The following is a 15,779-nucleotide window of genomic DNA, read 5'->3' as shown; positions in this document are numbered from 1 at the left end:
CCTGCTTACTTATTTACCTTGTGTTGTGACTCGTGATCATGTTATTTTTTAGATTAACATAATTCGTACAAATTCAGCAGTATTAGAGTGATTTTGTTAAAGTTTTAATTGAGACGTTTTAATTAAGTTTGTTATTTGTTACGTGCGGCGACGGTAGGAATTATAATAATGTAGTGTGAATCTTGAATCTCATTTTGTTGTTTAGTGTAGTGCAACGTCACATACCATCAAACTATTATGCTAATCGCTTTATATTTTTTATGACTGTTACTGCGTTACTCCCTGTTTTCCTTACCAATGTTAAATTTGCAGTTTTATTTCAATTTTCCGTAGTCTTATAATCTGCACCATTTTGTAACCTATACGATTTTCAGGAGCCAAATTAAATGAACGTACATTTTAAATAGATACTACATATTGTAAGAATTTTATTATTTTTTAAGTTGATATTATATGTGATCGTGTTAATTTTAGTAGAATTCAAAATATTTAGTTCCTTCAATTTTGTTACGAGTATTTATAAATTGTAATTGAGATGATTTAGCTTCTAGAATAATTGTTCTCTCCGATAAAGAGTATAATTAAATATAAGTTATGTAATTAATTTTTGTTGTATTTTGCCTAATATTAATTACAAATTAAATTAAAATAATATCGTTACATTAGAATGTAAAAAAGATTATCTATTTGATCTTAAAATAATACGAAAAAAATATTTATGTTCTAGTACCATTCTATCGTGTAATTTAAATTGAAATGATGGAGCGATGTAGTGAAATTCGTTTACGGTCACCAACGTAAAGTGTAAAAATAAAATTACGAAATACCGTTGAGATGTTTTATTTGGAAGCCTTTCTCCCGACTCTGGCAATAAACAAACGCCATGATATGCTGTTATACACGATTGCAACGCGTGGTCTGTACTCTGTACCCACCTATGTAGGTTCTTTGTTCAAATGGTTATTGAAAATTACAAGTTTTAAATAAATTATATACGTAGCTATCAGTAGACTGTAGCCTTCAACATTTTGGGTTATTTTTATTAAAAAAATATAATTATTTATTCAAGTCATATCACAGAACGTTAATTGAAAATTTGATAGACTCATTCGAATTCGTGCATTACATTCGCAAATAAATGCATTTGAAATTGAATTTGGAAACATCGAAATAGCTAATCTAAGTGAGAAGTTCCTATAAGTGTAGATATACAGCACTTACATAATACCTAATAGATTCCGAGACCAAATTTCATTCAAATTCATTCAACCGATGAATCATCATAATGAAACGGTCAAACGTTGTTGCTGATCATAAGTATTTTGGCAAAAAGTAATTTATTTTGATACAAAAATATGGCTATAGTGAGATAAGATGCGTGAAGAAAAATAATCTAGGCAGTTATGTGACAGTGATTTAACAATTTATAAGATATAAAGATGGTGAACAATATTATAGGTTACCTCTTTATTCCTTGTAATATATAAAACATATGCGAAAGAAAGTTACTGTTCTATCTGTTTCAAACGCTTTCACGCTGAAACCGCTGAATCAATTTTGTTGAAAATTGAAAAATAAAATCTGATATCACAACTTTTAGAATCTCACTGTTGCTTTTTGCTTCTTAGCTTATGTATAATTTAAAATGACTTGTGTAAATAGATGAAATTGACTATCATAAATAATTATCTACATACAAATAGTGAAGAAAGCCCTAAATCTTATAAATGTAACGTAGGTTACTTTCTGTCAATGAAACACAACTTAATGCGAATCGAATATGAGGTAGTTGATGTACCTAAATAGGGCTGGACGGCTGCTATGCAATAGCTTGAAAGCTTTACAAAAACGTGTTGTTTTTTTCTGCCAACGTTTCTTTCGACTGAATCGGGGCCTACCCAAATAAGACTTGTGTACAAAATTCACCCATTATTTGACATGGACTCAACGCATACGGTATTGTACGAAGATTGGATAAAGATTACAAAGAAATAATGTAGACTGAAGTTTGTCGTGTGTAGCCAAATAAATTCAATTTTTTCGAGACTTGTCCAATCCGGTCTATAGGTGTACGCCGTACTTTGGAAGACTTTTGTAGGAGGTTCTTCCGTCTTCGAATGCGTTATTCCATACAATATTTATGAGATCTGTAAAGGTAGACAAAAAACACCCTGGAGAGATACCTTGTATAGGTCTGTACTGGCCCTTAAATGTAGATTATATAAAGAAAAACGCGTAATAAAATTTACGTAAGACCGTTCTGTAAACTGCGCCGTAATCATCTGCATGTTTTCCATCTTTCTCATAATAAGGCAAATAAATATTATGTACGAACCTTACTAACTTATCTTGCCACTTTAGACTAACAAAAACACATGAGTTAAGAGAACTGCATCTTTCCATTAATGAAATAAGTTTCAGAATCGATTTAGCAGCAATGTTAGATTATCTTTTAGATACACGTATACAAAAAGAAAGTATACTAAAAAAAAACGATTTTTTCCTTTTTCTATGATAGAATCTAAATATCTATATAAAATACACTCCAAAATTTCCCTATCTTGTGTACACATTTTTCTCCAGATTTTGTGCATGCGAAAATATTTCTTATATTGAGCTTTTGCAGAAAGAAACATGAGTGGGGATAGAATTGAAAATAATAATAATTATGTCAGTTTGTACTGCATTGAAGAAAATTCCATTAAAATTGTGATTTTTATTTTTTATGACATCAATACAATAATTCATGATCTCATGGAATATTTTCTAAAAAAGAAAAAAATGGGAAAATAGAAACACATGGTATATCACATGAACTCGTACCCTTTTATTAATTAAATACAATTTATAAATACACTATATACTAACGGTGGATACAGCTTACAAAATTCCGACCAATTAATTATTGAGCAATTGCAAGCAGATTGTTTGTTTAGTATCTATAACACTTGCAGTGATCTCTGTCTATTGCATATTAAACGTATTTTTAAACAAATGTCGAAAATATCCATATATTTTATATTGCAAATCTTTTCTAATACACAAATGGACCTTTTTTAAGCTTATCAAAAGTTTTTCTTTTTATGGTACAGAGAAGCTAATGGTCACGGAAAAATAAAAAAAAAATCATTCCAATAACAATTTTACTCAGCTATAATAACTATAAAAACGTGTAGTGATGACATTAAAGGTTTAGGCAATCCTTTTAAGAGCACATAGCATTGCTTAATAGAATTAATGGTATTCGTTAAATATCCATTGAGACCACATTAATGAACATATCTGAGCGCAGACTATTAATTATACAAATCAAACGTAATGATAAAATATGGCATGTGAGGTCTGTAATAGATTACTATCAATAATGAATCATTTGATTTGCCCAGTGTTTTTAATAGTGAGACAACTATCACAGCAAAACTTTCGCGCCACGCTGAGATGCATTAAATCTGTTTTACCATCAACCTTAAACCTTCACAGGAAATCGCATGATGACCTGAGTTGTAGACGTTGATAGCGATATCACTGAACTAGGTCACGGGAAAGTAAAAATTCACTAAAGTCTTTAACGAAGGGCTATTTAAAAAAAGGCAAATATGTACTCCAATATAACAAATTTCACGGTATGGGCATTAAAAGAACAAAAAAAAAACATTTCAAATGTTATTTTTTGCTGTCGCTACATGCTCAGTTTTTCGGGTTAACGTATAAATCTATTCTCTAACATCACAATACAGTTATCAGGTAAAAAAATCCTTGGCAGTGCTACAACACTATAACTAATTATTATAATTCAATCTCCATCCATTCAGCAGAAAATAACAAAATCATATTCCTTTATAGAACCGTTGATTAAACTAAAAGAAACAGCAAAATAATACCTTTTCACACCGTTACTAATACAGTTAATGATTATTAAAACACAATAATAATCATATTACACGGCCCTACAAAGTTCATTACAAATTCAATACAAAAATGAAATTTCCATATTTACGAATGGGAAATAATTAAAGTTCCGAATTAATCTTTGTGGTTTTTCCATTTAGTTTTGACGTTATGGAAATTGTATTACGGACACAATAAGCTAATTTTAATAGAGCAATCACTGCAAGCGTATTTTTTTTACACTATTATTATATACAAATTCGTTTAAACCGTTTTAATTCGATGATTGAACTTTCTATTTGTATAATTTGTCGTCACGGTTATGTTCAGCCATCGAATTTTTTACGTCGTAGAAACTATGTGGCAGTTATGTTATTCACAAAGATTATGCATATGTGACGCAGTCTAGACCTCTTGCGGACCTAAGATTTATGGTACCTAAATTACGACTCACGTTAAAGATGGGTAGGTTATCACCTGATGGAACAAGGGACAGGGGGAGTACAAAGCGTAATGACTTCACACGTTTAGATTTAAAACATATTGATGCGAATTTTTTATCGACGAACTCGGTCTACAAAAATGACACGACTTATTTCTTTCATTTTTTTAATAGTTGCAGAACAATTAAGTTGTGACGTCACAACAGGGGGAGGGGGTAGATAAAATGCGACAACCTGTAAGAAGGGGGTAAGAGGTTAAAAGCCAAAATTCCTGTGCCGTAATTTATAGCTGGCCGGTAGGTAGAGTGTGATATATACATAAAACTATTTGTGTATATGATTCTAAAGTGAAGTACCGTATCGCCTAGTAGGGAATAGAACAGAATCCATTCCTTGGTATTTTGTTTTATTGATCGACATTTATTTACTCCAGTTGATGCTAGAATATCTATAACAATATATAATAAGGCAGTCACATTCAGATACAGTAGACAGGTATTGTTTTTATTAAATGTATTTAAATCAATGTTTACTACAATAATATTATACCGGACTAAATTTCTCGTGTTCAAAGCGGTACTGTGAAGCTTGTTTTTATTAATTTAACCCAAATTGTTCTAAAATAATAAATAAATAACGAAATAGAATTAGGCCATGCTTAAAGTTAACTAAAACCATCCATATTTTAATATTTTTATAATCATTACTAGCTCTTCGCCCCGGTTTCACCTGTGGTACATATAGAGCCTTTGTCACTTCGTGTGATTGCGGCTTCTAATGGTGTAAGAATTTTTTGAAATCAGTCGGTCGGTTTTTGTATTTTGATAGGTTTAAAAGCCGTTCACGCATGATGGTGTGACCAAGGGACATATGGATTCATTTCTATATATATATAGATTCTTTCTGATATCAATAATCAAACATAAAAACAATAGTATAAATAGTAATATATATATAGAAGTATTTATATAACAGTATCAATAGTATCAATAAATGTGACTGTCACTTGAAACACCACCCTATGAACCTAGTAAGCTATGACACGCACACTTATAGAATACACACACGTATAGCGCGCGTTCTAGAATACCTACATCCACGTACAGCCGCGTATAGTCTAGACTACCTCACGTATACAACCGTACACGAACCATTATATTGTAAATTTCAAACATATCAATTTGTTCAACTAAACGGGATTAACTTATTGTTCATGTCCCTGATACATTGCTTGTTTAGAACGAGGTAACTTCCAGTTTATTCCATGTATATCACAATGAGTAACAATTTATAAAATACCCTTATTTGTAATTAAAATGTACTAGCGTATAGGTATTAGAATTAATTTAACATTACAAACGCAAACTCGACATTATTCACGACGGTGATGTGACGTTGAGTTGTTATCACTATTCAAATAGATTAATTGAAATTATTTTAAATAAATAAGAAGAGTATGAGTAAGAATATGTTAATATAATTATTTAAGCACTCATTATACGAATATTAATACGCGAATACAAGGTGTAAGCTTCTACCAAAATGTCCTAATAATTAATAAAAAAAAATTGTTTTATGAACAGAAACATCGATTCAATTTATTTTAAATGTTTGCCGTAAACTTAATTGAAAGAAATTGATTAGAATATTTACGATTACAAAAATTCTAACTGATATTTACTAGATCCTACCCACGCATTGATAAGACAGAAATTATATGAGTAAATTACACTTACGCATTATGCGTTCAGAAATCATACAATGGAATTCTATGAACAAACAAGTTTAAATTAACATCAATGTAATTTTCAATCGTGCTAATAAATCTACGATATGCAAGTAATAACACACCAAATAATAATTAACAATGAGAACCAATAGCACGCCTTTTCTTTCGAAGCAATTTAATAATTCATCTTTTACCCGACTCCGCAATAAAGAGAAATACCGTCTTTATAAAAAAATGTATGCATGTGTTTATATTTCCGTGACAAGCTCTGGTGTAACCAGTTTCATACATTTGAGCAATTGGGTGCCGTTAAATTTCGTGTTAATTAAAAATTAAAAAACTAATCCAGTTTTGGCGCCAAAATCTACCTGACATTGACACGTAGTCAGGTTATTTTTTTTTTTATTTCTTTATTTTTTTAATATCGACAAATCTTTAAGCCTTTAGTAACAATATAGTCCATAAGATGGACACGGAATGGCACGTCTATTTGATATATCATTTTTTATTTTTGATTCTGACCCATTCGCCACTATTTGAGGTGATTTTGGTTGTCATGTAAAAATGTTTAAGGCAGTGGTACGACGTGTATGCCTCAGGTTAGTTAAGAATTATTCATTTAAAAATTGGTCTGTTGCATCTCGCGCCTATTAGTTGGTCTGTAGTATTTGTGTGGGATTCGATTGATGCCGTGCTAATGCAAGTTTCAAGTTAACTTACCTATTCATCATTATTAAAATACATTTATCTTATGTTAGTTTTAACCGGAATAACTCGCATAGTTCTATTAAAAATTACAAATTTTTCTCACAACAGATACACATGTATACGCATGTCTCACATTAAACATCTTACATCACATTTTATGGTTTTATCTAACAATAAACGGACTAGAACCTAGGATTTAAAATCCTTTAGTTGATAAATAATTTCAAATTTCGAACGCTTTCATGCGTTTTGACATTGTATATAATAGAAGAAAACGGTCTGTTACAATGATTAGGTACCTATCTACCAGATTAATCTTGAATCAGCCTATAAGCAGATATTTTAATTCTCCTGTTTAACCTAGGTTCTAGATCCGCTTTAAAGTTAGTGTTAACACTAGGACAGAATATCTTAATATACAGATTAATATCCTCCAACCATTTATTAATAGATAACCGTCACTCCAGTGTAAGCTATCCCTAACCAAAAACCACGACAAAATAGTGCTACTTTTTATGTTAACAACAAACCGACAAACACGCCTTCTCTTTTATTATTATTAAAGTATTGGCCAAAGCCTGAGGTCTCCGAGGCAGTGACGAATTTGACATTATACTAAATTACATAGAATGATACTTTAGTGGTGCAAATTATGATTATTTTTGTTGTATAGAACTTACGACTAAAAACTCATTTTACCTTGGACTACTCTGGGAAACATTTTTAGTTTGTATTGTTTACATATTGTGCGGTTATTTATTATTTAAATATATTTAAATAAAGAAGACCATATTAAGTTATTGAAAATTTTAAATACATACATGCTGTTCACTTTAGAAAAAAACATAATAATAATTCTAAATTCAATCGATATTCTAAATTCAAATGAATGTTATTTAATAAAAGTCACCAGTATCATAATATAAAAAATACACAGAGCACGACTTTTCATACTGCTAGAGCTCTTATTGCGCAATCGTTTTTCCTAAGACTCGTTAATTTTGATCTAAATTATTTGAGAAAAACAGCAAAATCGATAAAAAGCCACGTTGTGTACGCACTGTTTTATATTTAGATATAAAAAACATATTATATCTACTTAATATATATCTGAATTCTATATATTCAAGTCTATACAGAACGCAATGCAATTAATAGGGTAAATATATAGACTAAAACTTATGTTTTCATTGAGGTTCACCTCTAAAATACTAAGATAGCAGTGCGAAATTATAATTACATGTAATAACCTACATACATTAGTTCAAATTAAGTGATGTCATATAGAGCTTAAGATTAAGATAAAAATAAATAAAGCGATAATATTAAGTTTCATATACAGAGAGTTAATGTACGAATGAAAATTTGAAATTAATATTAACTATCATACTAATGAGACAATAGTAAAAAAAATGTAATGGCCTTCTGTCACAGCGTCGAAGTTTTATTAATATTTTTATTATTATCAATAACACATTTTGAATGCTTTGGACGGCTTTGGACTCGTTCTCATCTACATAACAACCAACAGGAATATATATTGCTAAACTATTGTATTGAATGACATTCTGACAGAAGGCGGGAAACACAAAAACATTTTTTTTAATCCACTTCAACAAGGGCCGGCTATCTCTCTCCCACATAGCATGCTGTCTCGCTCGCACTTATATAGTACTTTGAAACATATTATTTGACATTGTATTTTTATTAGATATTTATTTTATAGGTACGGACGTAGCAATTGCTACAACTTAATGTCGGCTATTAATGTGATAAGGGAACAATACTGTGCACTTACTAGCTATCTCTTTCTAGTCTTTTGTTTTTTCTTGTAATAGCAATACATTTTTTGTCCTTAGAAAAGAGATAGACAATATTTCCACAGTTAGTTTGTCTCTTCAGTTAATTATTTATATCGTACAAGAATCTGTAATGCTGTAAATTTTTAATAATGCAGTCTGCATGATTATGTATTCCTGTATATATTAACTTGTGGTGGATTTGTGAAGTTAAAATTTTAGTGTCATAACAACCATTTAAGCTGCTAAATTACCTAAATGAATGCTGGTAATTTGAAAGTGAATATTTGATTATTCATTTTGAAAAAAAAACTTTTTTCTTCGTTTTTATACGATAATGTTTTAAAGATATTTGATATTCTATCTTATTTGCGAATACGTTTTTTTTTTTAATTTCTGAACCTATACTCTATATATCACCAGTATTCATTTAAATTCTTAAACTGTTCTATATTTTCATCAAGTTTCACGTTTCGATTTGACATTTTTGAACGAAAACAACAGAAAATTAAAATTAACCTTATAACCTATAAATTTCACCATTGTTGTTATTTCAGAGCTATCCATACTTTGTACTATCCATATATTCTATATTCAACGTATTTTAATTTATAACGACATTCAAATAGCAGACCATAACTGTGAAATCACTGTTATTTCACTAACAGTGATTTTTCACAACATTCCATCTATATCCATCATCACAATAACTTATCAACATTTTTCATATTATAAAAAACAATTCACATAACTAATTTAATGTGTATTTTAATACATTGAGGACTTCATGTATGAAAATCGCAATTTAACATTCAGCGTTCTCTTTCTCACTAACATATATGTGAGAAAGTGACAGAGCTATTAATTTCTTCCTATAATCATCATCCACATCTGACGTCATTGGGACATTTTGAACTGTATATTGTGAAAAAAGCATGTAATATCTTGTACCAAAAAACTGTTTCGTTATATTTTCCTTCAAGTTGGGGATATTTATATTAAAAAAACAATTATCAAATTACACGCCCAATGACTGTTTCAATTCATTAGCCATTTTCATATACACACACATTACAACGAAATACCACCAAGAAAAAAAAATTTGTTTTTTGTTTTTTTTTCACTTCTTCGCCAGCTGTATATACCTAGAGACGATGCTGTGCAGATCCTGCGGCAGCTTGGTTCTGTCCCACTTGTCGCTATAGGCTTGCACCGCGTCGTTCAGCTGCGAGTACAGATCTATGAGCGCCTCCAGCCCGATGGCGCGGAGGGACTTCGCATTCTTATATAGAATGTTATCTAATTCAGTCTTGTTTATTAGCACTTTCTCTGCTTCTGGAAGGAAAGTGAGTAAATTTTTAGGACTTTTAAAAATGGCAACCATTCGACTGTTGCTCCTCTGAAATTTTACAATTTACTTCATTTTTCCTTACTCTTGAATCACTCTATTAAAAAAAATCATCAAAATCTGTTGGGTAATTTTAAAGATCTAAGCATACAGATACATATATAGACAGCGGAGAGTGAATTCGTTTTATATCATGTAGTGATTAAATACTGCTGCTTTTCATGAAATTTACACAAACCCCAGTATATAAAGAAAACTATGTCCAACCTATTAAAGTGAACTTTTAAACTGTACTGAAATGACTGATTTCTATACATTAATCTATATAGGACAGATAATATAATTGTAGTAGTTAATATAAAAGTATATTATCGTTTAATACATACCCACAGACGCTTCGTGGCCGGAGTTTCTTTTCTTTGGCGAGGTTTTAGTTATCCGTTCCGTTGATTTGGCAGGGCTGCGAAATACATAAAAACAAATCTTTTAAATGTCGTTGCAGTGAGTGTTTAAGTTTAGATAAGCACCAATTTCAGTTATAGTAATCTTCTAATCTAGTTGCTCTTTTGTACCAGTTATGACCGGAAGATGTAGAATACGTTTTTTTGTGGCAGTGGGCAAAGGTCGCCTATAAGAATTTTAATAAATAGATAACAATTAGTGTTGATGGTGTAAAACTGTTTTAGTTATACTTATAAATAAACACACAAATTAATGAATGGGCAAGTCAGTCACATAAGGTTCACGGTAAGCGACATTTACAGAGGAATCTCTGCACACTGCTTGCTAATGGGTGAGTAATGAGATAATAAATAGGAATTTGAAATGGATCGGAAACTGTCACCGAACAGAAGGTTATTATGGCAGAATTCACCAAAAGAACGCCTGTGCAAACGGTAGGTGTGAGCTAGGTGGGGGTCGTAGCACTATTCGCACGATGACGTCACCAAGTTTGATGACGTCACCAATCTCGATGGCGTCCCCAGTTTCGCAAGCACGCATCGATGATAACGATGACGTCAGCGGGGCCCGGGCTGACCTGGGCAGGTGGTTGGTGTGCGCGAGGTGCAGCTGGTCGTCGGCGGGGCGGCGCAGCGGCACGTCGTCGTCGGACGACGCGTCGCCGTTGGCCAGCGGCAGCGGCAGCGGCAGCGGCGTCGACGTGATCGGCTTGTTCTCCTTGCACTCCTCGTCCGTGATCGCCGCGCCGCTCTCCTTCAGGCTCTGCGGGGGATACGGCCGGTTGGGGTGAGGAGACCGGAGGCTGCACGGTCTCGGGCGAAAGTCACGCTCGATACTGTCGCTTAACCGAAGATGCACAGTCTCGGGCGAAAGTTACGCTAGCTACTGTCGCTAGACACGCACTAGTTATAAATACGAAGTTATTGTTACGCTTTGAGCATACAGTTTTTCAAAGTCAATCTTAAGCGAATTACTTTAAGTTTGATACGTAAAGTTAACATAAAACTGAAGCTAGACGCAAGCGACACGTGACTATTTGAAATGAACTTATAACTCAGTGAATCTCAATCCCACCTCGTGACCAAATTTTTTTCTATTCTTAAAAAAACGTGTCATTTTTAAAGCATTTGAATGTTATGAAACTAAAAATTAAAGTCATTCAGACGCTTTATATCGCTCACCCTCTGCGAAGTTCTAGGCCGCTTGACCACCAGGCCCTTGGACCAGGCATTCATCCGCCGCCGCTTCCTCTTGGCGCTGTGGTCACTCTTTTCTCCGTTGTGCGGTGTTCGCATCGACTTGCTGTCGTTTTGCGACGAATCGAAGCCTTCCGCTTAAAATTAATACAAACAATATTACCATAACAATACGTATCTATTTTACAAGAGTAAATAAGAATTAGTAACACTTGAAACTTAAACACGTGATAATTTACAAAAGTAATCAATCAAATCAATAAAGCCCTTCTATAAACTTTCGATTTTATTAACAACACACACATACGCACGCATATACGCACGCACGCACGCACGCACGCACGCACGCACGCACTCACGCACGCACGCACGCACGCACGCACGCACGCACGCACGCACGCACGCACGCACGCACGCACGCACGCACGCACGCACTCACTCACTACAACGCTAACTCACGCAAGTTCGAGGCGGTGTATATAAAGTCGGGCAGGTCGTTGTCCGCGGCGCCCTCCTCCTCGCGGCGGCGCGCTATCTGCTGGCACTCCAGCTCGAAGTCGCTGTCCATTTCCACGTCGATGAGCGCATGCGCGTGGTCGCGGAGGGAGCACGCCTCGTGGCGTATCTGCTTGTCCGACGACGTCCTGGTGTGGAGGGAACGATAACTTCACGTAGAGGCAACATATTATGTTGAGAATATATTATATATAGATGCATATCGGAGCCTCGTAATAATTGTCTAATAAGTGATAACAAAAAGAACAGCCTATAAGTTTCAAACATGGCTTCTAAAAGTGGAATCAGCAAAAACTTTTTTTTCAGAAAGATTCAAATCTTTTCTTTGTGAATTTTTATTTTTATAGAAGTTATATGGACAATAAAATATATATTCAATGACAACCTTCCTAATGCTCTTTTACTGACATTCTGGTCAGATATCAGTCAAGTCGGTGATTTTGAAAGTGAAACAGCAACTGTAAACTCTAGGACTTTACAACTATTTGCTATAAGGATTTTGAGAAGTGAAAAGTGACTATTCAAACCAATATACTAGGTATTACTAAAATCGAGTACAAAGATATCTCTCTATATATAAGTGTACCTGTATAATGCAGATAATACATCTAGTCCACATCGCTATTAATTTATGATCAGAACATATATTATGTATTAAAATAAGACATTACATCATTCCATATTTCCAGAGAAATTAATTCAAAAGTATGTATTTTTTGAGCTCAATTTTTTTCGTTTATAAATCAACATTATATCACCAAGTTGTATATATTTAATCAGCACACAATTACATCATTTAAATATTAATACTTATGTATTATGACAGTCAGCAAATTCCAAATAATTTAGTATAAAAAATGATATAATTTCCTTGTTATCATGCATACATTTATATAAATCACATACTTAATATGTACATCTCAAAATCCAAATATTTATTTCATATAATTGCCTTAATAGCGTGGTATAAAAGCGGTGAATAATTTTAACAATACAAATGATACTTAAATGCGATATTTAAATAAATACATCTAAATAATGACATAAGCGATTTTTTTATGGATAACCTAAATTCGACTCTGAGTCAACATGCATTCGACTTATTCTACAGTACAAAAGGTTAGAGGACGTAAATATATAATTATAACGTTTACATAATATTTTTTACATATCATACGATATATCAAGCGTTTTCCATACCTACACACCCCTCTAGCCCTTTGAACGGCACCGGAAAGGATGAAAAAAACAATGTTAATAGATGCGGTGGTGGTGCTGTGAAGTTAGCACAAAATCATATTTTCCATGTGAATAATCTGTTTAAAATTGTCATTTTTTCGGGCTCGAAGGACCAATAATATAATACATTAAATCTATCTTGATTCTTATTCTTCCAATTATTAAATATGAAAATGGCATAACGATGAAAATATGTTTTATTCACATGGACAAGAAAAAAGAAACGAAACGTCCATTGCTGTAAGTTACTTTATAGTACAATATTGAGCAATGCTGTTGAGAAGAAAAGCATGAAGTATTAAAAACATTTAAACTATATTAATGAACCTCTTTTATTCTAAATGGAAAGGTTTATAACAATACAGCAATAGATAACACATGAAACAGAGAGAGAGAGAGAGAAATATTTATTCGTATAACTGTCTCACCTATCAGGATTGTACTCCAAAGCGTTGGCACATATCAGATCTATGTCGTCCAGGAACTCTTTGGCGCAGTTGTATTTGTGCATATCCACTTTTGTCATCATCGTCTCGAGATCCATTGGCTGCTTGATTATTTCTAAATAGTCCGTTACCTGAAATTAGCGAAAGTCTCTTTTTAATCAGTATTGTAAGTGTTGCTAAAATGTTTAATGTAAAATTACGATACTAACGATACTAATATACTTTTGGGAATTTTATCTCTATATCACTATATAGTACAAAATAAAGTCGCTTTCTCTGCCTGTCCCTATGTGCGCTTAAATCTTCAAAACTACGCAACAGATTTTGATAGCGTTTGTTTTTAATTTATAGATAGAGTGATTCCAGAGGGAGGTTTATATATATAATAACAGTTACATATAAATAGTTATATATAAATCGTGTTTTTTTTTTAATTTTAGGTACTGAGAAACAATGAACGCACCTCTTCCAAATCCACAGGCTTAGTAAACTTATAGAACCGCCTATTAGATGCTAGCTTCCTGCAAATATCCCGCAGGAATATCCTCAATTCGCGTAATTTGTAGTCCTCCTTCCGCTTCCGTCTCGCTATCTCTTCTTCACTCTCTCTTGGTGGGGGAGGGGGCGGTGCTGTTGAGTGAGCGATTTTTCTTTATATGATTGTTCACAATAATATTATAAAAGGATTTGATTTACGATTGCCCAAACCACAAAGACAACTTATATCACATATTGAAATTTATTAACGGGATATAACTCATGAATAATTTTTTTTTCATTCTTTATATTTCTTTAAATACTTAATAACTATATTATAATTCTATTGAATACTAAAAAATTGTAGAAACCAGTATATTAATTCTAATTGATTCTCTTTTGTGTTTTATCTTGGTTTAAAGCGAACGAATGATGTATTACTTTAACAGAGACTCATATAATTCGAATTAAAATGAACTTTGTATGTGGGAATCCAGCACGCTTCAGCATGAATTGGGTCAGCTCGCACCGGGGAAGTACCACAACCCCACAGAAGACCAGCGTGAAATAATAGCATGCTATTGTGTTTCGTTCGGTTAGTGGGGGAGCCGGAGGCCCATATTCTTTTCCCTACTCTTTCCAGTCGCAAGGTCTGCAATTTGACCTTATGCCTCTCCAAATGTTCATGGGCGGTGGTAGCGCTTACCATCAGGCGACCCACCAGCTCCATTGCCGAATAGTCGGCTGCATATTAAAAAAAACTCAATCTAAATACATCTCACATATACATGGTCACACAATATAACAAAATTTTATTTTTAACCTACCTCTGGGTAATGGAGGGGGCGGCTCATTATTCTCAATGATAGGGGGCTCGAGAGGCGCTTCCGTTAATATCGGCTTCAGGAAGTTGATCACCTCCGTCACGTTCGGCTCTCTTACTCGATAGATGCAATCTTTGTAGTCGGGAAATAATTCGCGGAGCTGTGATCAATGTTAAAATTATGGAAAACCATAAAAATAAGTTAATTTATCACGTGGACATAGAGTAACAAAATGTGGACACGGATTGCATGATCTTAAATAAAGTTCATGGTCAAAATTCATTTATAATTAATATAAGTTATGAACAGCAACAGTAATTCATTGTAAAAAAAAAAAAACAATAGATTTTACTCAAGTACTTTGTGTACTTTTGTTCACATCTGTTCACTTCGAGGGCTTCACCCGAAGAGGGGCCAAGTGACACGAGCATTAAACCTACCATTATACTGTAACTTGTTTATTCATGTTTTATTATTATTGATGCCCCCCCCCCCTCCTCGCGCGTGGCTCACCTCGTCGGGCAGGTCGCGCGGCGCGGCGGCGAGCAGCAGCGTGCGCGGGCCGGCGGCGCGCGCGCGCCACAGCTGCGGCAGCAGCGCGCCGCACGCGCCGCCCGCGCCGCCCCCGCCGCGCAGCGCCTCGCACACGCGCACGTACAGCACGCACCCGCGCTCCGCGCGCCGGCACTCGCCGAACACCTGCG

At 33.7% G+C, this 15,779-nt stretch overlaps 2 protein-coding genes across 2 annotated transcripts in view; both read right to left on the bottom strand.

Annotated features, from left to right (window-relative positions):
- Nucleotides 1–7,489, bottom strand: part of LOC119840203 (protein jim lovell-like) — a 17,575-nt gene extending 10,086 nt beyond the window's left edge. Inside the window, exon 1 of the mRNA XM_038366716.1 lies at nt 7,468–7,489. Within this exon, the coding sequence (XP_038222644.1) occupies nt 7,468–7,489 (22 nt within the window). The remainder of the gene's footprint in view (nt 1–7,467) is intronic.
- LOC119840202 (ATPase family AAA domain-containing protein 2-like) overlaps nt 6,575–15,779 on the bottom strand; it is a 19,640-nt gene continuing 10,435 nt past the window's right edge. The window contains exons 18-26 of the mRNA XM_038366715.1: nt 15,589–15,774; nt 15,079–15,235; nt 14,238–14,404; nt 13,757–13,905; nt 12,033–12,217; nt 11,559–11,710; nt 10,955–11,139; nt 10,302–10,375; nt 6,575–9,902 (exon numbers count right to left, since the gene is read on the bottom strand). Coding sequence (XP_038222643.1) covers nt 9,688–9,902; nt 10,302–10,375; nt 10,955–11,139; nt 11,559–11,710; nt 12,033–12,217; nt 13,757–13,905; nt 14,238–14,404; nt 15,079–15,235; nt 15,589–15,774 — 1,470 coding nt within the window. The 3' untranslated portion in view covers nt 6,575–9,687. The remainder of the gene's footprint in view (nt 9,903–10,301; nt 10,376–10,954; nt 11,140–11,558; nt 11,711–12,032; nt 12,218–13,756; nt 13,906–14,237; nt 14,405–15,078; nt 15,236–15,588; nt 15,775–15,779) is intronic.

This window comes from Zerene cesonia, chromosome 5, assembly GCF_012273895.1.
Source record: "Zerene cesonia ecotype Mississippi chromosome 5, Zerene_cesonia_1.1, whole genome shotgun sequence".
NCBI lineage: Eukaryota > Metazoa > Arthropoda > Insecta > Lepidoptera > Pieridae > Zerene > Zerene cesonia.
The sequence above is the reverse complement of the archived record's forward strand: the minus strand, read 5'-3'. Positions and strand labels throughout refer to the sequence as shown.